The sequence below is a fragment of the Oryctolagus cuniculus genome, chromosome 7 (genome assembly GCF_964237555.1).
Source record: "Oryctolagus cuniculus chromosome 7, mOryCun1.1, whole genome shotgun sequence".
In the NCBI taxonomy this organism is placed as follows: Eukaryota; Metazoa; Chordata; class Mammalia; order Lagomorpha; family Leporidae; genus Oryctolagus; species Oryctolagus cuniculus.
Genome location: NC_091438.1, coordinates 115,299,436 through 115,326,273, shown reverse-complemented (window position 1 = coordinate 115,326,273; position 26,838 = coordinate 115,299,436). Strand labels below are relative to the sequence as shown.

Here is a 26,838-nt window from a genome sequence, read left to right as displayed (position 1 = left end):
GTTCAAATTCAAGGGAGCAGGCAGGCTCAGAGACACGAATGTGAATAGCAGGGATCCCATTCACCCTTACCCTGCAGAAACTGGCTCCAGTCCTTACTATACATCTGCTGTTATTTGTTACAGTTTGGGTGAGACTCGGTGACTATAACTAGGTGAGTCTGACTGGTTCAAAGATGTTCAAGCCTGTTGTGAAAGTGTACGGCGGGGAAGGGAGAAGAAAGTGAAAAGGAAGAAGGAAACGGGAAAAGTGTGGGAACAAAAGGATAGGGAAGAACAAGACAGGCAGGCTGGGGCAGTGGTCACTGTAGCTGGGCTCACGTGAGGGGAAATTAAGGCAAGAGCTGGTCACTCTCAGGTCTGCTGGCTTCCCTCACCCACTACTGGAAAGATAAGAGGTCTCTGCTCTCCATTCCTGTTCTTTGCTTGATAAATAAATAAATAAGACAAACCCGACTATTTCCTCCCTGGAGAATTGAATGTGATCAGTTCTGGCCATAAAGCCCCCTGGAGAAATTCACGGTGTTCAGGAAACATTAAGAGACTGAAAGAGAGATGGTTTCTAAATCTCCGAGGAAGGAGCTTCGCAGTGAAGTCTTGCACCTAATCATTTTATCCCTTCCCGGGGCCTGGTCACACCGCCAATTCCCCCAGCAGTAGCAATCGCTTACAAAGGAAGAATCTCAGAGCCCAGGCACAGATTCAAACCCACAATCAAATACTCCTAGCTGCCCGAGTTCTCCGCTCATATAATTTCTGGTAAACACTGTCAATTTCAGACTTCCAAATGGAGAGTATATTTTTATTCATTTTAAGTTATCCTCACTTTCATTTTCTTGGAAAATAGGACAATTGGGCAACTGAGGGTTTTGATTTTCTGCTCTTGTTTATATTTTTCACTACACACGTACACCTGTCAAGATATAAACAGGGTTTTGATGTGGAGACAAAAGAAAGCGCCATTCGTGCAGGTCCCAAATGGGATACTCAGGGGCAATGCAGTGGGGGGAGGAGGTGGTGGAGATATCCACACTGTGTAACAGATTCAAGACAGACTGGCTCAGGTTTTATCGAGAATGGAGCATTAGCAAATGAATGAGTTATTCTCTGCAAAACAAACACGTTTTCTGTTGGCTGGACTGAGGGTCTTCTTCCACTGCAGGCCATTAATAAGTGAAAGTTGATTTGGATTTTACAGGCATATTTATCTTCAGTGTCACACTGATGGACAGACTGGTGTTGTGGAAAGAGTTACACTGTGGCATTAGAGAGCCAAGCATTCCAATTCTAGGCTTCAGCACTTAATAAACTGTGGCTGCTTGAATGTTTCTGTATCCTCTCTGTGGTTGAACTGAAATAGTAGAATCGAATGTATACAGTTCTCCTAAGGGTTAAAGAAAGCCATCAGTGCAAAATGAGTGGCACCGAGCCTGCCACTTGGTAGGCATTCAATAATTCTTCCATCTTTCCAAACAGGAAACTTGGTCATTTAAACAATGAAGAAGCAGGAATAGCCCTGCCCAAGGCAACATAATATTTCACTACTGCAACTGGATTACAAGCGGGAGGGTAATTCATGAAGTTGCTGACCTGTGTTCCCGCGGGGCTGAAACAGCATGTTGGTTTCATAAAGAGAATGAGAGGTGATTCCTTTCCGCAGCTATGCTCTGCCTGAGTCAGAGCAAGTTCACCTGGGGTCTCTGGGCTTGTCCCAGCCTTGTCCAGGAACTATGGGTCTCCAGCCTCCCACCCCCGACATAACATTTAACACATGGGTGTAGAGAAAGTCTTTAATCTTCCTTGCTCAAACAAAGTCTTTAATCTTCCTTGACTGCCATCTTTACAGGAATCTACGTTTTGCCTGATTGGTGATTGGAAATTTGCCTTCCGCTCTTGACCTGAGCAGACCACTGTACATGGTCTTTGACCTGATAAAAGCTGTAGGCTTCTTGCACTGGCTGCCACTGGCCCATATGAGGCAGCAGCAGGAAGAGAAATGAGTATGAGCCTTGGAAGTAGGAGGAAAAGATTTTAGGATCTGGGTGCACTATTTGGGCAAACTGCTGAACACTTTGAAATCTCAATTTTCCCATCTGCAAAATGGGAATAGCAGGGCCTACATCTCATGGAAGCTGGCTTTTCAAATAATGTTTAAGTGTTGTGAAGAATCTGTGACATGGTAGACTGCTTACCCACATCTCTTTCTATTAAACTTACCTGTACCCCTTCCCATTGTTACTCCATTTAGAAAATATTTGAATAGCTAAAAACCACACTTGACACCGCAACTCTGTGAAGGAGGTACTCCCTCCTGTGATATTTGTAGGGATGGAGCCTGATGGGCAGTGAGGGCCTGAGCATGTTATAGGTGGTAGAGCTTCCTTCTAGAAATGCAAGTCTTTCACTCCCCGTGCAGGGAGACTGGCAAGTGCATCCACACATTTGCATCATAGCAGGTATGTTAGAAGTGTGGACCTACAACTGCCCTTAGGGAGGCCAGATCACTCACCACTACAGTGGAAAGGGAAGCACAGAGAGTGGAAGAACCTGCCCCCTGTCTCACAGCAGTCTAAGGTAGAGCTAGAAAGAGAGCTCACCTCTAACCTTCTTCTGACTTCCGTGCCACGTTCTTTGCTTCTGAACTGAAATTGCCAAGTGAGGCTGAGAGGGCTGATAGGCCATGGCCCGGGTTCAGGGTCACTTACAGTTCACTCTAACTCCCAATCTCTTTTTTTTTTTAAACTTTTATTTAATGAATATAAATTTCCAAAGTACAGCTTATGGATTACAATGGCTTCCCCCCCTCCCCACATACATAACGTCCCTCCCACCTGCAACCCTCCCCTTTCCCACTCCCTCTCCCCTTCCATTCACATCAAGATTCATTTTCGATTCTCTTTATATACAGAAGATCAGTTTAGCATATATTAAGTAAAGATTTCAACAGTTTGCTCCCACACAGAAACATAAAGTGAAAAATACTGTTTGAGTACTCGTTATAGCATTAAATCTCAATGTACAGCACACTAAGGACAAAGATCCTACATGAGGAGTAAGTGCACAGTGACTCCTGTTGTTGACTTAACAAATTGACACTCTTGTTTATGGCTTCAGTAATCACCCTAGGCTCTTGTCATGAGCTGCCAAGGCTATGGAAGCCCCCTGAGTTCACCGACTCTGATCATATTTAGACAAGGCCATGGTCAAAGTGGAGGTTCTCTCCTCCCTTCAGAGAAAGGTACCTCCTTCTTTGATGACCCGTTCTTTCCACTGGGATCTTATTCGCAGAGATCTTTCATTTAGGTTTTTTTTTTTTTTTTTTTTCCCCAGAGTGTCTTGGCTTTCCATGCCTGAAATACTCTCATGGGCTTTTCAGCTGGATCCGCATCCCTTAAGGGCTGATTCTGAGGCCAGAGTGCTGTTTAGGACATCTGCCATTCTATGGGTCTGCTGTGTATCTCACTTCCTGTGTTGGATCATTCTCTCCCTTTTTTATTCTATCAGCTAGTATTTGCAGACACTAGTCTTGTTTATGTGATCCCTTTGGTTCTTAGTCCTATCATTACGATCAATTGTGAACAGAAATTGATCACTGGGACTAGTGAGATGGCATTGGTACATGCCACCTTGATGGGATTGAATTGGAATCCCCTGGTATGTTTCTAACTCTACCGTTTGAGGTAAGTCAGCTTGAGCATGTCCCGAATTGCAACTCCCAATCTCGTATGCAGTGGCTATACACGTGGGCATTATCTTCCTTGCCCCTGAAGATGTTTGAGATTGCAACCTCTAGCTTATTCCTAGTTTGAATAAATAGAAAAACAGCCAAATACAGCCCAACAATGCATTTTTCCAGTTAGGTTTTATTTCACTGGATGTCATGGATTAAGAAATTCAGACTGACACGTGGATGTGTAGTGCAGTGAGTTAACCCTTTGCTTGGGATAGCCCCATCTCATGTTGTAGTGCCAGGGTTTAAGTCCACCTCTACTTCCAATCCAGTTTCTTGCTAATACGCAGCCGGAAGGCAGCTCAAATATTTGAGTCCCTGCTACCCATGTGGGAGACCCAGAAGGAGTTCCGGGCTCCAGGCTTTGGCTTGGCCAGCCATGTCTGCTGCAAATATTTGAGAAGTGAACCAGCAAGTGGAAGACCTCTCTTCTCTCTCTCTCTCTCTGGATTTCAAATAAATGCAAATAAATAAATAAATAAAAATGCACATACTTCTTTAGAAAAAATAAATTGAGACTCAGAGAAGTCCTGTCCCTGCACCAAGGCCACAGAGCCGGAGAGGAGGAAACTGGGCTAGGTCCTGGCACATCCAGTTCCACCGCTCCCGCTCTGTCCCTAACCCTGGGATCCGGTTCACAGCATCAAAGCCGAGCTCCAAGACAGCACGTTCACTCCGCATGCATTCATTTTCCCTGCAGGTGAATCCTGCAGTGGAGAACTACTCGGGCATGTTTGCCCACATTTGGGTTTCTTCAGCAACCGATTTACAAAATAAGCAGATAAGAAAACAGAAAAGGTTCCTCGGAATTTTGTACGTAGGGCTTCAGTGTCAGTTCTTTCTCTTTGCCATCTCCTCTTTCACAAATCTTAGGCTATTCTTGGCCCTTTTTCCTCTTCTACATGAATTGCAGGTTCAGCTTGTTAATTTTGCTGAAAACCCACGCTGGGATTTTGCTGGGAACAGCTCTGAATCTATAGATTAACTGGGGGAGAGGTGGCATCTTTACGGCGTGGAGCACTCCTATCCATGAATAGGGTATTATATTCTCCATTTGTTCAGATTTTCTTTTATGCTTTTCATTACAGAAATAAATATATTTCTGTAAATATCTGACATGGGAAATTCATTCAACAAGAATTTATGGAGTGCATCGTACAGGGGAGGCCAAAATTGCTCCATTCCGTGTGAATACAATTTTCTATTTTTCCTTACTGTAACTATGATTTTTACTCTAGTGCCAGTTTCACAAATAGTTTATGAGCTTCATTTTGTATTTCTAACAATTAAATGTACACTTAGCCTTCCTGATGACTGAGAATATGTGGAGGAGATAGGCTCCATGTACTTATGAATCAGTTGTTTTCATTCATCTGATTAGGTTTGGATCTGATGTTTCAACTCCAGGAGTAATTAAAGCCCAAGACCCAAAGATTACAAACCCCACTGTGAGTCTCCCACCAATGAGCCACTACACACAGAGCCCTGATCCTTACACTGGCCATACTAGATTCTGCTCGTTCACCCTTTTTCTCTCTTAAATGCAGGCATTTGATTAGTGACTAGGTCACACAGGGTTTACTTAGGCAATCAGGAGAATAAACTTCAGCTGTGTTCAATGTGGTAGTAACTAGGAGGCTGTATCATGTGGGTAATCATGAAGAAATTTCAGAATGAAGACACCGGCTATTCTCAGAGCGACTGCAACCAGCACCTCATCTGTGAAGCAGCAGTGGGGCTTCAGAAATAAGCATTTCTTAAAGAGAATGCACAATAGTCATCTTAAAACTGGGTCATCTCCCAATTTCTTTCATCTACTCACCCAGTGTTTCTTAAGGGTTGACTACACATCAGCACTAGGCTGGGTGCCGGGTACAGCATCTGAGTACAGCCTCATGATAAAGGTGGTGATATTGTGCTCTCATTCTCACATCAGGCAGTGCAACGTGGAGACTACTGCGCCTGAAATTAATACCATGAGAAACAAAAGCATCCACAAGACACACTTAAGGGACAAGAGCTCAGGGGAGAGGGGTAATACAGAAGAATCCTGGAAGAGGATTGAGAAAGTGAGAAAGCAAAAGAAGTGAGGAAAAGAAGGTTAGTGTGCCCAGAGAACGAAAATAAAGTAGAACTGGGGAGTAGTGGGGACAAAAGACATAGGCAAGGGTGGATCTTGCATGGAACAATAAGCCAAGGTCAAGAACAGAGACTTTATCCTCAGGGCAGGGAAATCATTGGGTGGTTTCAATCAGGGAAATGACACGCTCAGATTTGCTTAGTGGAGGGATGAAAGTTTCAATAAGGAGAATAATCGGAGATCAGTAAGGAAGGCCAGAAGTCCATTTATGAGACCACATCAGTGCTCCCTGCAAAAGATAATGATAGTGGCTTCCACTAGGGTAATGGTATTGTGAATAGATAAGCAAGCTGAAACCTGGAAAAGAAAAATGACTGGGGGGCCGGCACCGTGGCTCACTTGGCTAATCCTCCGACTGCGGCACCAGCATCCCACATGGGCGCCGGGTTCTAGTCCCAGTCGCTCCTCTTCCAGGCCAGCTCTCTGCTGTGGCCCAGGAGGGCAGTGGAGGATGGCTCAAGTGTTTGGGCTCCTGTACCCGCATGGGAGATCAGGAGGAAGCACCTGGCTCCTGGCTTCGGAATGACGTAACACCGGTCATGGCGGCCACTGGGGAGTGAACCAATGGAAGGAAGACCTTTCTCTCTGTCTCTCTCTCTCACTGTCTATAACTACCTATCAAATAAAAAAAAAAAAGAAAGAAAAGAAAAATGACTTGCCTCTCCCATGCATGAGAGGTAAAGCAGGATTTGGAAGTAGGTTCAGTAGGATCCACAGCCTGCCATCTTTTTAAGGTAGTATATAGCAGTACTTCCTCAAACTGTCATGTGCATAACAATTCCCTGGGGATCTTATCACAAATTCAGATTCTGGTTTTGTGGGTTGGGATGGGGCCTGAGATTCTATATGTCTTTTTTTTTTTTTTTTTTTTTTTGACAGGCAGAGTGGACAGTGAGAGAGAGAGACAGAGAGAAAGGTCTTCCTTTTGCCGTTGGTTCACCCTCCATGGCCGCCGCAGCCAGCGCGCTGCGGCTGGCGCACCGCGCTGATCTGAAGCCAGGAGCTTCTTCTCCTGGTCTCCCATGGGGTGCAGGGCCCAAGCACTTGGGCCATCCTCCACTGCACTCCCTGGCCACAGCAGAGAGCTGGCCTGGAAGAGGGGCAACTGGGACAGAATCCGGCACCCCGACCGGGACTAGAACCCGGCGTGCCGGCGCCACTAGGTGGAGGATTAGCCTATTGAGCCGCAGCACCGGCTCTATATGTCTAGTAAGCTTCCAGGTGAGGCCAACACTACCTGTCCAGGGACTGGACTTTGAGTAGCAATGGCAGAGTAAACAAGCTTATGTTTAAGTCAGAAAGAATAGGAACTAAACACTGGCACTACTATTTATTAATAGTGTGACTTTAGGCCATGTGTGAGTTTTCTAGAACTGCTGTCATAAAGAAGTTTAAACAACAGCACATTGTAGTCTCACAATCCTGGAGGCCAGAAGTCTGTTGGTGGGGCCATCTTCTTCCTGAAAGTTCCAAGGAAAAAACACCTGTGCCCCTCCAGCTTCTGGTGTTTGCCAGCAATCTCTGGCATTCCTCTACCAGTAGATGTATCACTCCAATAACAGGACCATCTACTTCTCTGTGTCTTCACCTCCTTCTTGCTGGGCATGTCTGGATCTGTATTTAAATATCCCCCTTTTATAAGGACAGCAGTCATACTGGATTAGGGCCCAGCCTAATGATCTCACTTTATTATTTCTGTAAAGTCCATATTTCCAAATAAGTTCACATTCTGACATGCTAAGCACATCAATTTACTTTGTATTGGAGAGACACAATTCAACCTATAGCAGCTATGTAATTTTAACTGAGTCTCAGTTTCTTCACCTGTAAAATGGGGACAATGATTCCTACTTATAGACTTACATCAAATAGAGTAACAAAAGTAAAGTGACCAGGACACAATAAGTGTTCACTTAGAGTTATGAATTACTAAACATGAGGCACTTTTAATACATCTCATTTAGCCATTGCAACTGCTCTGTGATGCAGGCATCACCATTCCAGAGACAGACTCAGTAAGGATAAGAGACTTGTACAAAATCACACTGTTATTAAGGTCTGAAACCCAGCTTTTCCCACATCTGTGGTGTTTATTCTCACTTAAAGAGCCTGACTGTAGGAAAAAGTAGCCAAGGCAGAACTGAAAAAAAGTCTCCTGCAAGGATACTTGCAGAAAAGATGTCTATTATTTTTATTTAACTGGTCAGGGACATGTGCTGAATTCAGATTCTGGTGTTAAAGTGCCCAAAATCACGGATGAAGTGTTCAGGAAGCTGAGGGCTTGCAAGGATGTGGGCAGGGGTCAAGGACAGATGAAACTTGAAGTCCAGTGGGTTCACCATGCTCCTCAGCTTTTGTCATTCCTTTTCAAGATTACATTGGCACTGTCTAATAGGCCAAGAAGTTCAAGATCAAAATTTGAAATCTAAAAATATCTCCATGTTATCCTGGAAAATAGGTATTTTTTTTCCCCTTTTCTGAAAAACACCTGAGTGTTTTCCAGCCAACAAAGAAATGTGTAGGCTGTGATGAGTAATGGAACCTACTTTTGACTGTTTGCAATACACATTTGCAAAACACATTATCCTTTTAACATTTCCGTTAGGATTGCTCATATCCCATTTTCTGCAAAATGCCTTCCATACCCACTAGGTTCCTGTAATTATCTCTTTGGAAGAAGTTCATCTCAGCTCTTAGAGACATTATCAACTTTAAGCAGTTGATTCCTAATTGTTGTTGGTGGTGGTGTTGCTGTGTTCAGCTATCTCTTGAGAAGGAAGAAACCATACAATTACAAGCTATAGAAGGACACAGATAGCCTGACACCTCATCAGGAAAATGACAGTCATGAGGAAGCAGGGAGAAGTTTGCTCAGATTTCTTCCTTCTTGCTAGTTCCATGAGTCATTGTCTAGACCCACAGTGGTAAAGGGAGCCACACTTCCTGGGTTCTAATCCTGCTTCTGACATTTTCAAGCTGTCGGGCCTTGGGGAAATTGCTTAAACATCCTGAGCTTCAGTTTCTTCCTCTGAACAACTGGACAACAGTACCTGGTTCATAGAGTTGTTAAGAAGATTAAAGAGATTAACATGTATAAGGGGCTTAATTATGGGCATGTCTTAGGGTACAGCAGTAAATGTTTGTGATAGTGGCTAGGATGTTTAGGCCAGAAGAACAACAGCCTGGAACTGTTGTCACTTTCTCACTCTGGAATCACCTGGATTTCTTCTGTAACAGGGAACTGTGCAGTCCCATATCCTGCAGAGTATTAGAAATCAGCACAGTAATGAGTCTGTGTTGTTCTATTTTTTCCTGATTGCAATGGGATGCCATTGAGGTGGTTATCAGCAGGGAGCTAAGGGGCCAGATTAGCATTTGATAAGAGACTATCCCAACTACTCTCCAGGAATAGACTGGGCAAAGGTGATATTAAGAAACAAACTCATTAGGAAGTGCAGTAGGTGAGACAGGATGGGGCACTTCCGTGGGGGCGGTGGAGAGGACACGGAGCAAAATGGACTTAACCTGCAAATTATAGGCAGATGGTACAGGACTCGACTACAGAGTGGGGGATGTGAAGGAAAATTCCTGGTTTCTGAACAACTAAATAGGAAAGTACTTCATTGAAATGTGTAGGTACCCATGTACCCTCTGGAACGGCAGCAAAGGGAGTCAAAAAAGAACAACAGAAATGTAGGTAAAGTAAGAGGAAAGGAGGAACAAAAGAAGCTCATACTCTTGGGGGACTTAAAGGTGCATGGGGTGTAGCTAGGTGGCACTGTAGGCTGTGGGAGCCGCATAATCAAGGTTGGCAGCAGAACCTGCTGTCATATGGCAGAAACATCGTGCTCGTCACCTGTGCTCAGGAACAGTATCACCTCGAGTTGTTGCTTGGCCGTGTTATGCGGGGGTGGCCTTGCCATCCCCAGTACATGATGATGTCCTACGGCATCAACATGACTTTTTATATCTCCAAGTATATGCAGCTCAACTCCATGCATGTAACCAAATACTTCTTGAGTTCAGAGAGCTGTCAAGCAAAAACACAAAGCATTTTCTCACCACCAGCAGTTCTGAGACCCTGAGCTAAGTGTTGGGAATATAGATGAATGAGAAATAGCCATGATCTTAAGGTCAGGGATCTTCTCTGGTCACTTTATGTGTCCCTTCCCCTTCTCTTTCTCCTCCCACTTCTCTTACTCTGTCTTTTCCTCTTCTCACCTCCCCACTATCTCCTCCCTCCCTTTCTCTTCTACTTGTACCTCCTTTTTCCAACTGTGTCTCTTTCTCTGTATCTCCTACACACACACACATACACACACACATACACACTCCTTATGCTGCCCCTAAAATGAGGTCCACATCCTGGAGACAATACTGATACTTTTTGCAGATGGGAACCAGGTCTGCTCAACACATCTCTTATCCTCTTTAGATCAACAGGCTAACCATGGCATGTCCTCCTGTGGGTGACAGTTAAGTGATCAAAAGCCAGCCCAGCTCTGCAAACAGATTAAAAAACTGTCTGTACCACATCTACTAGCATCCCATCAGCCTGAGCAAGTGACAAGGCACAGGCACCCACAACCTGCCTCCATTGAGAGAAGCTGCAAAATGACTTGGCGTAAGGAGGGGTATAGGAGTGTGGCTACGTTGGAAAAAATTTTCCATTCTCAGGAGCCAGTGCTGTGGTGTAAAAGGCTAAGCCTCTACCTATAGTGCTGGCATCCCATATGCGCATCCATTTGGGTCCTAGCTGCTCTACTTTTAATCCAGCTCTCAGCCCAGCTCTGGACATCGTGTCCATTTGGGGAATGAACCAGCAGATAGAAGATCTTTCTGTCTCTCCCTCTGTCTGTAATTCTACCTCTCAAATAAATAAGCAGATAATAATAATAATTAAATCTCTCCCATTCTCTAGGCTTCCTCATCTCTTGAATAGGGAGCTCGGATCAGATCTGTTTTGCATAATATGAGATACATCCCTTCAGTAGCACAAAAATGATTTTGGGTAATACACGAAATTTAGTTGAGTTCTTGGAATGTGGCATAAAACACATAAAGGAAAGTAAGCACACAGAATAATGATAATGCAGATTTGATACAGCCTTTAGTATTTCCAGCATATCCAGAACATCTCAATTAGTGCCGGGTTAGTAGCTTTAATAAGACCCTAATCTTCACTGGTTTCTCATTTTAACAAGGAACTGCAGGCCTCAGGTTCAGACCCTTCTGTGGGCCACAGTGCTTAACTATAATTTCAAAAGATTATTTTATTCTTCATTTTTTTAAACCACACTAGATATATAGTAAGTATTAAAAATAAATATTAGGTAAATTATTGATGGCATGCAGAAAGCAAAGCAATCATGATTATGAGCCTTAAACAAGTGAAATGTGAGAAATTATTTATTAGATGATCTTGATGGTACTGAGATCCTGTCACTGCTGGTGACGTCATAGGTCCAGCTGTGGTCTCCACCTCCACCCCAGGGCTTTCCCCAGAGGAAGATGAATAGTGAGGGGGACCATCTCCCCTTCTGAAGGTCTGTAAGACCTACCATTCCCACCCCAACAATAGATGTGAGTGGCTAGCTGCCAACAGGGCTGCTCAGCCAGATGCATCTGACTGACGTGCGCATCCCTACACAATGGACCAGAGTCAGTCAACCCAGGGCTATCCCTGCCCTTGGCATTGTGACACATGGGCCCAGATTCCAAATGTCATGTCACATCTCCTCATGCCATCAAAGCACCCTTGAGAAGAGGAAACACTAACAGATGGCTGACATGCTTCAGAAAGACTCCCCTCGACAGCCCCAGAGATGCAGAGCCCTGTTGGTGGTGATGGTTCACAGCATATGCTCTGCAAAATCTGCCGAAGGGAAGAGTGCTTCCTGTACCCACACCGTGCCCACAGCACACTGACGCCAATGCTGGCTATCAGCCGCCTTAGACAGGCTGCCATTTGCTTTTGCAAAATATCTGCTAAGTCTCTGATCTCTAGTTTTGTTTCTCTGGACTTTTAATATCCCTAAAAGGCAGTGACAGAAAACGTATATTTATATTTGGTATTTCATTAACCAGCAAATGAATGGGGGGGAAAATGCATGCTCTCACAACAGAACTGCTGATTGTTTTGACCTAGGAATTCCTAACCTGCATTTCTGAATTCTTAAAAAAAAAAAAAAAAAACAAAACAAAACAAAAAAAAAAACCATGGCTGATCTTAAAGAGACATATTAGTCTTCTAAAATTACCTGCAAAGGAATGTGTGTGTGTGTGTATAGATTTATCCGGATAAAGAATCTAAAACTAGAGCTCAGATTCTCAAAAATAGCTCATGTCTTACCATAAGTCACTGTTCTTACATTGCTTCATAGAAAGAACACATGAGGCAGAAAAATGTCTGAACGAAACAAAACTGGGAGGTAATGCAAGGTAACAATGTATTCCCCACCACCACCAAAGGAACATTAAGAAAAACACGTGCCATTTATCTTCACTGTAATTTCAAAAAGAAGGCTGTTTTGGTACAGCAAGACATGAAAAAAACGTAGCAAGGCCATAAACTCAGATTAAAAACATAAATTTAGCTTTATTAAAAAAATCACTACATTGTCCATTTTTGTTTCATTTCTGTGAGAACTAGTGACCAGTGCCAGGATCTGGGAGCCACAGTTCTCAGGGTAGAAATTCCTGCTCACCTTGCAAATCATTGGGAAACCATGACCATCTCTGGGATTTTCCAGAGCCTACACCATCCAGAGAAAATTCCTTTATCACTGATCCCACTGTGCTGTGACAACTGCACCACACCCCAGGCAAGGAGGGCAGATTCAGGGCCATAACTTACTTCAACAGCTCTTGCCTCTACCCTCACCCCTCCTGGGGCCAGGCTGAGGAGAAAGGCTCTGACCCTTTCCCAAGGGGCTTACATTGTAGAGGAAAGCATGATGGAAATGGGGTACGTGGGCTCACATCCACTCCACTGCTCCCTCCCCCAGTGCTAAATGAGCAAAAGATCACGTTGTCTAGGATGCATCACACAACCCATGTTTCTGGTCAATGAGAGAGCTCCAAATGGGACTGTATAACTAACTGAATTCTCCTCTGAAAAGGAATTTAAAAGGCCTTTTCCTTTTTAAAGTCTGTAACAAAGAATACAGGATCCCGGGTTTTAAAAATGGACACTTAGAAGAAGAGGAGGCTTGGGCAGGTGTTTGGTGGAGCAGACTGAGTCACCACTTGAGATGCCTGCATCCAACTTGGGTGCCTAGTTTGAGTCCCAGCAACTCCATTTTGGACCCAGTTTCCTGTTAATGTACACCTTGGAAAGCAGCGGATGATGACTCAAGTACTTGGGTCCCTGCTACCCATGTGGAAGACCCTAGTAGAGTTGCAGACTCTGATTTGGTCTGGCCCAGCCCTGGCCATTGCAGGCATTTGGGAAGTGGACCAGTGCATGGAAGATCTCTGTCTGTCTATGTTTCTCTGCCTTTCAACTGAAGTGAAAATCAATCAATCAATCAATCAATCAATAAATAAAATTTTAAAAAGAAAGGAGAACAGGCTACCTCCTGTGTAGCTATGCAGCCAGTACTTCAGCAGACCCCACTGGAGGGACTCAGGCCTCTTTAGCACTCAATGGTGTACCTACTAATGTCATAACTTCACAGACTTTAGCACAAAGAGCCCAGAGAAAGTGACCAGCACCAGGACGCATACTGGAAAACAGCAATGTGAGACAAGGGGAGGCAATCAGCAGAACCCGGGGGAGAGACACAGATCACACTAACAGAAACGGCTCTCCTAACCACAGGGGCCAAATGGAGGAGGGTGGGGGATTCTGAGTTGCTTTCAGAATCCTCAGTATGACAATGCACAGTTACCATCAGCTTCATTCTTGAGTGCATGTTCAGTTTCTGTGTAACGTCTTTGTTGATTCCATAAATCCCTGAGTTAAAAGAACCTCTATTTTTGTATAGTAAAATCTTAATTAAGTAGATTCTGCCAGATAACTACAAATAGCAGCCATTTATTGTGCAAGTAAATAGGTAAGTAGCAGTAAACACTCTTAAGACTATCACAATTTGTTGCCCAACATGTTCAATAATGATATTCTGCTTTCAGCTGGGAAGTCAAAGCACAGAGAAGTTAATTACCTTGGCCAAGGGCAGAAAAACAGTCATGGGTACCTGGGATTTCACTAACTGATCTAAGAACTCAAAGAAAGCCAACAATCTCAGATTACTAAGAAGAAATCACTCTCAGTTCCAGAGAGACCAGGAATATAGGTCTTAGTTGTCATTCTACTACTCAGTTCTGAGCTTTTTAACTCTTTTTATAAAAAACAAAAGTTACTTATTTTTATTTCATTTCCAAGAGAGAGAGAGAGAGAGAGAGAGAGAGATTGTGAATGTGTGTGCATGTGTGTGTGTGTGTGTGAGAGAGAGAGAGAGAGCGAGTACGCGATTTCTTCCATCTACTGGTTCATTCTCCCAAATGCCTGTAACAGCTAGGGCTGGGCCAGGCCAAATCCAGGACCCAAGAATTTCATCTAGTCTCCCACTTAATGTGGCAGGTATGGAAGTGCGTGACCCATCATCTGTTGCCTTTTAGGGTGTGCAACAGAAGAAATCTGGAATCACAACACAGCTGGCATTCAAACCCAGACATTCCAATAATGTGATGCCAGTATCCCAAGCAACACCTTAATCCGTATGCCAAATACATATCCCCAAAGAAATTTTGATCAGAGAAAGGGAGGAGAAAGGGAGAATTTTTTTCCCTGGGATTACAGACCTTTAGCACACTCTATTTTCTTGTTAAGTGAAGCCTTAGGGACACACTCCTGGTAAATACATAAAGGGGATTCTGGAGCTGTCATCTTAGGCAGAGGACCATAAGCAGCCTAGAAACTGGTCCATTTTATTTCCTGGAGCAAGATCTGTGACTCCAATATTTCAAGCTGCAGATGACAACTTTAATACCATTCCCAAGTTCAAAGGTTTCACTTTCTTATTTGCTGCGTCTCAAGCAGTGGGCCTTTGAGCTTTGGTCTTGTAGGGACAAGACTCAGGCCTCTGAGGGGTGTGAAAACAGATTCCATTTCCACTGTGATGACAGCCTCATGTGAAAGCACATCCAAGGGTAAATCAATTTTCTCTTAAACTCTCTCCAATCACACTTTGCCCCTCCACCACACGGAAGCAGCATTCATCAAGGTCACCGGTGACCTCAATGTTGCTCAGTGCAATGGTCAGTCCTCATCCTTACTGCCAGCATCACACAGCCCAGTGGGCAGCTCTCCTCCATGAAGCACATCCCTCACGGGACTTCCAGAACTCTCTGCTCTCTTGGCTTTCATTTTTCCTCGGCTGTTCCTTCTCAGTCTCATTTGCTGAATCCTCCCATCTCCCCAACCTCTGAACACTGGACTCTCTCAAGTCTTCATCCTCAAGCATTGTCCCTTCTCTACCAAGACTCACTCCTTGGGTGACATCACTTAGACACTTAGCTTTCTGGCTTGAATAACATCCATAGGGTGCCAATTCCCAAATGCAGTCACCTCTGTCTTCAAAATATAGTCCAACCACTTCTCATCACCTCTCACCCCACCCCCACTGTCTCCTGCCTGCAGTGCTGCGGTCATTACCCAATGTCCTCCCCTGTGACCAATCTTGTTTACCTACAGCTGATTTTTCACCCAGCAGGCAAAGCAGTTTTGCAAAACCAAAAGGCAGAGAAGGCTATTCTTCCATTCCTTGCCCAGACCTCCACCACTGTCTCTTAACTCAGAGTCTCCACTAACTTCTCATGCATAATTTAATTTCTCTGTTTCCAGCCCAACCTGCTTTCCTAGGCATGCTGGTCTGCCCCTGTTCCTCAGACAGGCCATGCACAGTTGAACTTCAAGGCTTTCATTCTTGCTGTTTCCACTGCTTTGGTACTTCTGACTCCTGCGTGCTTACTCCTTTGCTTCCTTCTGTTTGCTGTTTGAGCCGTTTCTCCTCTCAGCACTTATGACATCAAATATGTGGCTATTTGCCTCATACCAACTGATGCACTAGCCATTCAGACCCCAACCAGGTGTCCTACAATTCAATTCAGTTTATACACCAACTACCTGGAATTAAGATCAGAGTTCACAGGTTCCATGGCTCAGTCTTGTAAGACTGCCCCTCACTTCAGATGCCAGTCATAAGCTATCAAATCCCCAGGTTAAGCACACTGTGCCCAATGTTGATGTATATCTGGAATTCTCACGCCAGCTTCTCAAGTTCCATAATTTCCCATGGAACTCAGAAAGGCACCAGATTGATTGCTACAAGTTTATTTTTAAGGATACTACTTAGAACAGTCAAATGGAAGAAGATATAAGGGCACGGTTTGGGGAGGGGCCTGGATCTCCCACGTCCTCTCGGACTGCCCGTTGGGCATTGCCTAAAATCTCCATTACAATATGGCGCCTGGCCGATGTTCGAGGGGCATGTCTGCGGCTGCTGCGGTTAAGCTAAGTAAGATCAGACCACCAGCAGGGATAGGTCCACTTTAGTTCCGGGCACGTGGACAGTGCGTGATCCCTATACTTTACTTAAGGTGCCCCTGTGCGTGGCCCACCCGTGCCTGCGTGACTTTTTCTCTGATTGGCTCCCCTACTGTGCATGTCCTTCATAAGCTTTATAATAAAGCTTCCTCAATAAAGCAGTTCCTGCTTTGACAGAACTCACGGGTGTTGTAGTGTGTTCATCACCTGTCGACCTTACTTCTCCTGTTCGCCTTGTTGGGGAGGGTCTGTACTGGCCCCTGCTGGCCAGGGGCCAGCCTCGGACTTGAGACCCCGACAAGTGCCGCTCAATGTGTTCACCAGTCCAGAAGCTCCCCTAACTCCATCACTTGGAGGGCTTCACAGAGGATTACCCAGGTGTGATGGATTAAATCACTGGTCATTGGTGACTGACTCAGGTGACTCCTCTTCAGAGGCGGAAGGCTGTGCTAAATGTTGTAACCTTCTGGTCATATGACTGTGACCTTGCTAAAGCTTACTAAAGCTGTCTGCATGTTCATCAATAGCATAAATCAGATACAGTTGAAAGAGGTATTCTATGAATAGTGGAAGATGCTATTTTCACTTCTGTCAGGAAATTCTAAGGATTTTAGGAACTCTATGTTAGGAATAAAGATAAGGGTCAAATATGTATTTCTTATTACACCACCTGTTCAACTGTCATCTTGTCAACAGGCTTCCTTTGATCACTCTGTGTACCACAGAAACTCACCCCTCCTCGCACCATGTCACTTATCTGTATAGCAGTTAATCATCACTGGACACTGCATAAACTTACTCTTCTACTGTCCCACCTACTAGAATGCAAAGTCTGTAATAACTGGGATTTTGCCCATGTTACTGATGGCTTTTTCTCCAACACCCCCAAAAGTAACCAGCGTAGAATAGCTAGCCAATAAATAGTTATTGAATGAAAGAATCAAATGAGCGAGTCTTGTTCAAGATTCACAATTGAATTCAAACAGTAAAGCATCTGAGGCCAGTGTGGAGGACAGAAGTTCTCATTTTCCCCATCTGACTGCCTAACGTCAATATCCTACGCTCTCAGAAAGATTCAGATCCTTACACAAACATTAAAAACAAATCATGTCATACCTTATGTAATAAGGTATAGTGAGTGCATGAAAGTCTAGCTGCAAAACCCAGCCTCCCTGGATTCAGATCTCAGGTTTATTGTTTATTGTGTGCTGTTGGGCAAGCAGCTTAATGTCTCTGCATCTCAGATTCCCTTTCTACAAAATGGTGATAGTATCTGCCTCGTGAAGCTGCTGTAAAGAAGATGTTTCATACTTAAGGTACTTAGGAAATGACCTGGGATATGGCAAGATTGAAGTGTTAGTTGTTATTATTCTAAGGGCACAGTCTACAAATAACATGCTACAGCATGCTTTTTTATTCCCCAAGAAGCTTTTGCAGGTGGATCTACCTATATACCTATATAGTTAGCCCTCTATATCCATGGGTTCCGCATCCAAAAATTCAACCAACCGTGGATCAAAAATATTTGGAAAAACACTATGTTGGTACTGAATATATACAGACTGTTTTTCTTGTCATCATTCTCTAAATAACAGTATAACAACTGTTAGCACAGCATTTGCATTGAATTAGGTATTATAAGTAATCTAGAGATGATTTAAAGTATATGGTGGGATGTGTGTAGGTTACATGCAAATATTATACCATTTAATATAAGGGATATCAGCATCTACAGACTCTGGTATCCCTAGGGTCCTGGAACCAGTTCTCCACAGATACCAAGAGGCAACAGTTATTACATAAACATTTATATGTGTGCACACAGTCATATATATAGGGCACAGTTTGTTAGGTGGGTATAGAGGCATGCCTGTAATATATATTATTTAAAACCCATATTCAATCTCATTTTTTTCTGTATCCATTTTCAATTTCTGAAGCAGAACTCTGCATGTCTCCCTTTATTTCCTAGGATAATCCAGTCCACCAAATATTCATGAGGATATAGATTTTACTTGATATAGGGGTCGTGGAAGGGATTCTTTATATCAACTGTCACAACAAAAGAATTTAAACACTCTACTAGGTCATTCTCTTCTCCTGCCCAGTTGCTCTTTGGACAGACCATTGGCTAAGATTCTTTTTAGCACTTTTCCATGCAATTCCTGGCTATTTCCTCCAGGGTGACTTGTTTCCCTTTACCTGGAACCATGTTGCCCTACAGACACCCAACAACCCTCTATATAATGGACCTGTTTTCTTTCTTTAAATTTTTAAAAATATTTTTGATTGAAAGGCAGACAGAAAGAAAAAAAAAAGAGAGAGAGAGAGATCTCCCATCTGCTGCTTCACTTCCCAAATGCCTGCAACATCTGGGGCTGGGCCAAGCCACAGGCAGGATCCTGGAACTTGATCAAGGTTTCCCACATAGGTGGCAGGAACCCAACTATTTTACCCATCACATTCTGTCTCCCCAGGTATGCATTAGTAGAAAGCTGGATCAGAAGGGGAGGCAGGGCTTGAACTTGGGCACTCTGATATGGGATATGGACTTCCTTAACTGCTGAACTGAATGCCTGCCTCTAGCCCCATACTCCACAGAGGCTTCTATAGGGATCTGCATTTTCCTTGTTTATGAGTCATATTTGTATCCTTATATCCTGGACACCCAACAGAGGGGCTGCTGTGTGGCACATGCTCTTCTGCTCTTAAGGGAATGAATGGATGAAAGAATTCTAGATATGAAACCAGCTTCTTTTATGAAATGGGGAACTGATAGCAAAAAACGTCAAAGGGCTGTGGAATGGGCAAGAGACCTCACATTCTCCTGTCCTCTCCTGCCCCAATTTACCAAAAAGGCAAGCCCCAGTAGCCTTTCATGGAACACTTGGAATGATTCTGACCTTTCCTATCCCTTGTGAAGATCAACAACATCTCTTTCAACAGCTGCTTCCTTTGTGTTGTCCCTACTAAGAAAAGCTCCTCAAACACTAAGGGAGCATAGGAATATTCCAAGGAGATTAGATTCTTCACTGGCAGCTGGTTCCAGGAAGCAATTCCTGACAAACATCACTCCATTCCTCACAGCCTCCTTCAGCCCGGGCAGAGCTCAGAGGGAGCTGAGGGACAGGGCCTAAGAAACTGTTCCAGAAAACAAGCCCCATTGGTGAGTGTCTGGGTTGTGCCTCTTCTCTCTGATTATCTCCCCTCCTTTCTGTCCAAGTAAAGAGTCCATCAGTCATAAGAAGAATAGAGGTGAACCATAAACTCCCAAGGGTTCTTGTTTTGGGGGTGTTTTAGGATGGCCTTTCCCTTCCTCATTCATATGGAGAAGTCACAACCTAGGCTTCAAATTGCCTCCTGGAGCCTCCTAGTTCTCTTTCTCCTATGCTGCAAGGCTGATGTTTTGCTGCTTTTTGAGGACTCTCTCTCCCATGTCCTTGTCTCTGCCTTGCCCTTCAGCATATGGGTTACAATCACTGTTCTACAGTTGCAGATCTGATTCCCCCACTGACAAAGAGCTTCTCAAGGGCAGCACTGCATTATGTATGTCCAGTGTACATTCGGTACTCAAAAAATTTGGTTGAATACCCAGACAAAAAAACACTGAATTGAGCTCAGCCAAAGCAGGATCAAGGTCTAGCTCTGATCTGAATACACTTTTACCCCAGGAAAGCCTTGTGCAGTACACAGAATCCCTTTCTTGACCTCACAAGATTGCTGAGATAATTAAATGAGATAATACATTACAAAAGTCTTGGTGAAGATAAAATGCCATTCAAATATGAATAAGTTACCATAATACATTACCCACTTAATTAAGAATAACCCCAGATCAGTCCAGGAACAACATTAATGTACTATCCAATATAAGTTCAATAATAAGATAGTTTAAGCAGGAAAATGGTAAAATGAATTCATTCAGAAATGCAGAAAACTTTTTTTTAGTTGAGAAAATAAGTAAATATTGGCACCATAGTGTTTTATAGAAGGAGACTGAAGTCAAATGCATGCTGGGAGAAGGACCGGAGAGGAAAGAGGGCAGCAAGGGTGTTGGCATGCTCAGATGGTGTGGCAGGAGAAGCAGGCTCTCTTATTTCATTGTCAACACAGATTGAGCACATTACCCATGATCTCATTTAATCAGCACAACCTACAAAGATGGCTACCCTCCCATTTTACAGATGGCAAAACCCAGAAACTTGCAGGATGGAAGTAAGTTGAAGCATGAGACTGTCAACCCCACGCGTCAGGGATGTGGCCTCAACACACATCCCTGGTGTCTGGGGAAATGCATGACACATCGCAATTACCCCAAAGATCTTTTTGTTTTTAGTGAAAGGAGCAAATGTCACACAATCAGTCACGGGCAGACCTGGAATTTAAGACAGGAGCTGCTTTGTACTGAAGTCCACCGGTTCTTCCTACTTCACTACCATCAAATTTACATTAGGACTTTGTAATTTATAAAAGCTACAAGACCAGCAAAATTCAGAAAGTGGTGTGACTGGCCTATATGTGTGAAATAGATTAGTAACCACTGAATAAATACAAGAATTAACACTACATCACAGGTCCTAACAGTCCCCAACAGCAAAGTGCCCTAATTGGCTATTTATGGTGGGAGTGGGCATGGGATGTTAGCAGGTATTCTATTTTCTTCTCATTAACTGCCTGACTTACATGTGTGTTACAGAAAAGTAGTTCCCCCAAAGGGGGTTGACTCCTGTAGTAGATGGGTATATTTTAAAAATCAGCTTACTGATGCATAAATCACATGATATAAAATGAACCAACACTGTGGCACAGCAGGTTAAGCCTCTGTCCCCAGCTTCCAATATACATACCGGTTCTAATCCTGGCTTCTCCACTTCCAATCCAGCTCCCTGCTAGTGTGCCTGGGAAAGCGGCAGAAAGAGATGAGGGCTTGAGTCCCTGCACCCACGTAGAATATCTGGATAAAGTTCCTGGCTCCTGGCTTTGGCCTGGCCCAGCCCTAGGGCCATTGTGGCCATTTGGAGAGTGAACCAGTAAATGAAAGATCTTTGTCTCTTCCCCATTCTCTGTAACTTTGCCTTTCAAATAAATAAATAAACCTTTTAAACAATGAACCTATTCTAAGCATTCTTTTCATTATGTTTTGTCAAATGCTTACACCAGTCAAGACAGAGAATAATTCTATCAATCTCCAAAGATTGTGAATCTCTATCTCCTACCCACAGACAACCAATAATCTTCCTATCATTATAGATTAATTTTCCTTATTCCAGAAATTAACATAAATCTCCTGAGTGTACATACTGTCGGTAATGTATAGTTTTGGTCTCTTGCACTCCCATGCTAATCCTGAGATTCTTCTAAGTATACCTGTGTCAATGCTTCATTCCTCTTTTTATTACTGTTATTCTCTTGTATGGATTTACGACAATTTGGTGCAATTTGCTTGTTGCTATCATTTGATTATGTCCCCCAAAAAGCATGTATTAGAAATTTAAGTCTCAATACAACAATGTCAAGAGAGGTGTCTGGGCCATGAGGGTTGTGAATTCATGAATGGATTAATTCCATTATCATGGGAGTGGGTTCCTATGAAGAAGATGAGTTTGGCTCCCTTTTGCACTTCTTTCTTTCACCCTTTCATGCCCTCCTGCCTTCTGCCACGGGATGAGGCAGCAAGAGGGCCATCATCAGATGCCAACGTGTTGTTCTTGGTCTTCCTAGCCTCTCGAACTGTGAAAAATATTTCCTTCCATTATGAATTACCCCAGTCTCAAGTATTTTGTTATAGTAGCACAAAACAGACTAAGACACATGTTAACAGACATTTGAGTAGATTCCAATTTGAATTATTTTAAGGATAGCTGCTATGAACATTCATGTGAAGGTGTTTGTATGGATGTAGGCTTTCATTTCTCTTAGGTAAATATCTAGGAGTGGAACTGCTTGGACATGGGATGATGTTTAAATTTATAAGACATTGGCTGTTAGTCAAAGTGATTGTACCATTTTTACACTCCCCACCACCAGTGCACAAGAATTGTTGTCAAGAGTTGCTGGAGGTGTTTTTGTGTGTATGTGTGTTGGGGGGGTTAACTTTAGCCATCCTAGTAGGTATTCTCACTATAATTTTAATTTGCAACTACCTGATATTTGGCATCTGTCATGTGTTGAATTGTGTCCTCAAAAAGATTTGTCCAAGTCCTTTCTCCCAGTACCTGTGAAGGTGACTTTATTTGGAAATGAAGTCAGCCTGTATTTCTTTTGGTGCTAAGTTCAACGACTGACATCCTTAAAAGAAGGCAATGTAGATATGTTCAGGTATGTGCAAAGAGGGGAATACCATGTGACAGTGGAGGCAGAAATTGCAGCAATGTATACACACACCTGCAAACAGCAGGGCCTGCCAGGGACCATGAGAACCTAGGAGAGGGGCATGGAACACATCCTTCCTAGAGCCTTTAGAAGGACCGTGGTCCTGCCAACATCATGCTTTCAGATTTCTAATCTGCAGACCTGTGCTCTTATAGTCATTTAATTTGGAAGGCAGATATAGTTACATATTTATAGCTATATAAATATATATACTTATATAAAACCTGCTGTTTTTATAATTATTTAATTTGGAAAGCAGATATAAATGTGTGTGCACACATACACACACACACAGAGTGTTATTTTCACTATTTTTTTTGTTAGGAAATGTTCATCTTTATCTATGGTAAAATTTCTTCTCCAAAGCCTACTTTTTCTGATATTATAGCTTCTGTAGTTTTGTTATGATTTCTGTATTATAATAACATTTTTAACTTACCCGTGTCTTTATGTTGAAAATGGGTTCTTGTAGTCAGTGAAAAGTTTAAGGTATTGCTTTTAGTACAGCATGATAATCTGCCTTTTCATACACACACACACACACACACACACAGAGAGAGAAAGAGAGAGAGAGAGAGAGAGAGAGAATCTCTCATCTCCTGGTTACTCCCTGAATATTTAAAACAGCTGGGGCTGGACCAGCAGGAAGCCAGGAGCCTGGAACTCAATTCACATCTCTAACATGGGTGGCAGGGACCCAGTCACTTAAACCATTGCTGGCTGCCGCCCAGAATGTAGGTAGTTATTTAAAAAATGGATTTGTAATCTAATTCTGTTGTGATTAGAGAACATAACTCAGTCTATGACCTGTCTTGATGAATTTTTCATAGGTACTTGAAAGTATATTCTGCTTTGGTTGGGTATAGAGTTTTACAAAATATCAATTATTTTAAATTGATTAACAGTACTGACAAAGATTTCTATATTCTTAGTGTTTACTAATGACTTTTTCTTATCAATTACTGAAAAAGGAGTATTGTAACCTAAGAATTTATCTATAGGCTACTTTTCCTTTCAGTTTTCATTCAGTTTTTGTGTTACATATTTTGAAGCTGTGTTATTATATAGCTATAGATTTAAATCATTATGTTGTTTTCACTATTGTTTTTGTTAGGAAATGTTCATCTTTATCTATGGTAAAATTTCTTGTCCAAAGCCTACTTTTCCTGATATTATAGCTTCTGAGTTTTGTTATGATTTTTGTATTATAATAACTTATTTTTAACTTGCCCGTGTCTTTATGTTGAAAATGGGTTCTTGTAGTCAGTGAAAAGTTTAAGGTATTGCTTTTAGTATAGCATGATAATCTGCCTTTTCATTTTCATATTTCTTCTCATTATATTTAATGCGGTTATGAACATAGTTGGTTTTAGATCTACTGCCATGCTATTTGATCTGCTCTTTGTTCCATTTTTTTATCCTTTCACCTTCTGAAGTTAGTGTTTTCCTTTATTCCATTTTATCTCTGCTATTACTTTGTTAGCTATACATTTTAATGTCTACAACTTACATATTTGGTTATTTATTTTGGTTGATGCTTCAGGGTTTGCAACGTGTCTTTCCTTTATCAGTCTTAAGGTGAGTTATTATATCATTTCACATACAAGAAAATTCACATATAAGAAAACAGTGTATCTCTATTTTCCCTTTCCATCTGTTATACTTTGAGGTTATTTCAAAAAGTTTATAGAATTGGATTTAAAGGATAAGTTTATTGGTGGAAAAATTAAAATTAATAAAAAAAATTTTTTTCCCCTCTGGGCAAGACCTTTAATGAGTGGAGCACTACTACTGACAATGTCCAAAATCCCTGTTGGATAAAAGTATCACTTTTGCTGATTTCCACAGGGTTACAGCCATCTGGTGACGGCTCATGGGGACCTCGGTGAACATGCTTGGACACGGCCCGATGTCTCCTTTCCCTGAGAACGTGCAGAAACAGAGATGAAGGAGGGTATTCGAAAGGAAGGGGGTGAGGCTGGCTCAGAACTTGAGGGGAATGACGGGCCAGTACTTGGGCAGCTTCCTGTTGCAGTGCTTGTCGAAGCTCAGCTGCATGGCAGCCTCCATGGCTTGGATCTTGGCGGCACTCTCCCCGTAGAGGAGCTTCATCTCGGCCTGGCGCCGCGCGCCTGGCCTCTCGATCGGAGGCTCTACCGATCGGTGGGTGTTGTAGTAGAGGTCATGGTCGGCGTTCACATAGTCCTCCAGGCGTGCCGCGTCCAGCTGCTGCTGCCGCCGTCGCTCTTCTCTGTGCTTCTCAGTCGTCGCGAAGTACTGGCGCAGCTCCTCGGTGATCTCCATGTTGCTCACGTCGCATTCCACCTCCCCATCCGACTCAGACTCCAGCTCCTCCTCCTCGTCGTCCTCCCCCTCCTCCTCCTCCTCCTCGGACACAGTCTGGTCTTTTCTTATGGACACCTGCATCCTACCGCTGTCATGTGGAAGCCGCCCATACCTTTCACAAGGTGAGTATGTGCAGTGGAAGTCCTCTGAGACCATTGGACGGTCAGAGGAGAGCTGAGGGTACCCAGCCTCACCGTCATATGCGCTTTGGGGCTGAAGCCCAGGAGCAAAGTAACACAGGGAACTGAAATAGGACTCTACTGCCTTCCTGTAGGCATTCTGGTGGCTTCGCATCCAAGCCATGGCTTGATGATAATGTTGCCAGTACCTTGAATATACAGGATGAGAATACCACGAATTGGTGGCTTTCGATGCTGACACCTTCTCCGCCATATCTGATTGTGAAAGTCCAGCTGGGTGCAGAAACTCGTGGGCGCGCTGCTTGCAGATTCCGCGTGGTGAGCGAGCAGAGGCCTATTTTTCGGTGGGGTAACCGAAGGGGAATGGGAAATTAATAAAATTTTTATGGTATAAAATTTTCACAAATTTTTTTGAAGGCCCCTCAAAATAACTCATTAAAAAATTGCACCAAAATAATTTTTTTTGAAAAATCTTGTGTAGTACTGGTGTTGTCTATTTCAAATGTTTGGAAAAGTTTGCTAGTGATGCTATCTGAGTCTGAGGTTTTCTCTGGATAAAAGTTTATCATTATATACTCCATTAGGTTAGGCGTTGTGGTACACTGGGTTAAACCATTGCTTGGGACCCCACATTCCATATTGGGAGTATTGGTTCATATTCCAGCTACTCCGTGCTTCAGTTCAGATTCACTCCTTCTAAGGCATCCTGAGAGGAAGCAGATGATGGCTTAGCTACATGGATTCCTGCCATCCATGCAGGAGACTGGGACAGAGTTCCAGGCTCCCAGCTTCAGCCTGGCCCAGCCTTGGCTGTTGGTGGGCATTTGGGTAGTACAGCAGCGGATGGATGATTCTCTCCTCCCAACCTCTACCTTTTACATAGATGAAACTAAGCATTTAAACATCAACAAAAATAAACTCAAATTATTTAACATATATCAGACTACTCAAGTTTTTTTTCTGATTTCTTATTCTATTTGTTTTGCTAGATTTTGTATTGCATGGGATTTGCCCTTGTATCTAAGTTCTTGAACATATTGACTTAAGCTACTGATAGTATTACTTTATTAACTCTTTAATATCTATAGTGCCTATACTGATTTCTTTCCTTTCCTTATTAATATTGGTATTTATGTCTTTCTACCTTTTCTTCTTGGTTAATTAGATGACTATTGACAATTTATTGACATTTTTCAAGAACCACCTCTTGCTTTCATTGATTTTTCTTTATTGTGTCTTATTTCTGTTTCATTGATTTCTGCTCTTGTCTTTATTATATCCTTCTTTCACTTACTTTGAGTTTAATTTGCTCCTTTTTTATAGCCTCTTAAAGTGAAAAGTTAATAATAAAACTGACTTTAGACCCTGTTTTTCTAATATAGGTATTTAAAGATACATAAGCATTTCTATCTACGTTTTCCTTTAGCTGCATACCACAAATTTGACATAGGTCATTTGTTATTTCTTCTTTGACTTATGTATTATCTGTGAATATTACCCTAGTGTCACTGAAAACATTTTAGCTCTTTTTTGTCTTATGCTTTATTTTGAATCATTTCCATTG

General features: G+C 42.8%; 2 protein-coding genes across 4 annotated transcripts in view; both read right to left on the bottom strand.

The window, feature by feature from the left end:
- The window catches only part of DAB1 (DAB adaptor protein 1), a 911,827-nt gene that overhangs the window by 762,691 nt on the left and 122,298 nt on the right, over positions 1-26,838 (bottom strand). The window lies entirely within an intron of this gene.
- LOC108175386 (gem-associated protein 8) overlaps positions 12,072-26,838 on the bottom strand; it is a 137,132-nt gene continuing 122,365 nt past the window's right edge. The window contains exon 2 of the mRNA XM_051857742.2: positions 12,072-25,608. Coding sequence (XP_051713702.1) covers positions 24,772-25,527 — 756 coding nt within the window. The 5' untranslated portion in view covers positions 25,528-25,608 and the 3' untranslated portion in view covers positions 12,072-24,771. The remainder of the gene's footprint in view (positions 25,609-26,838) is intronic.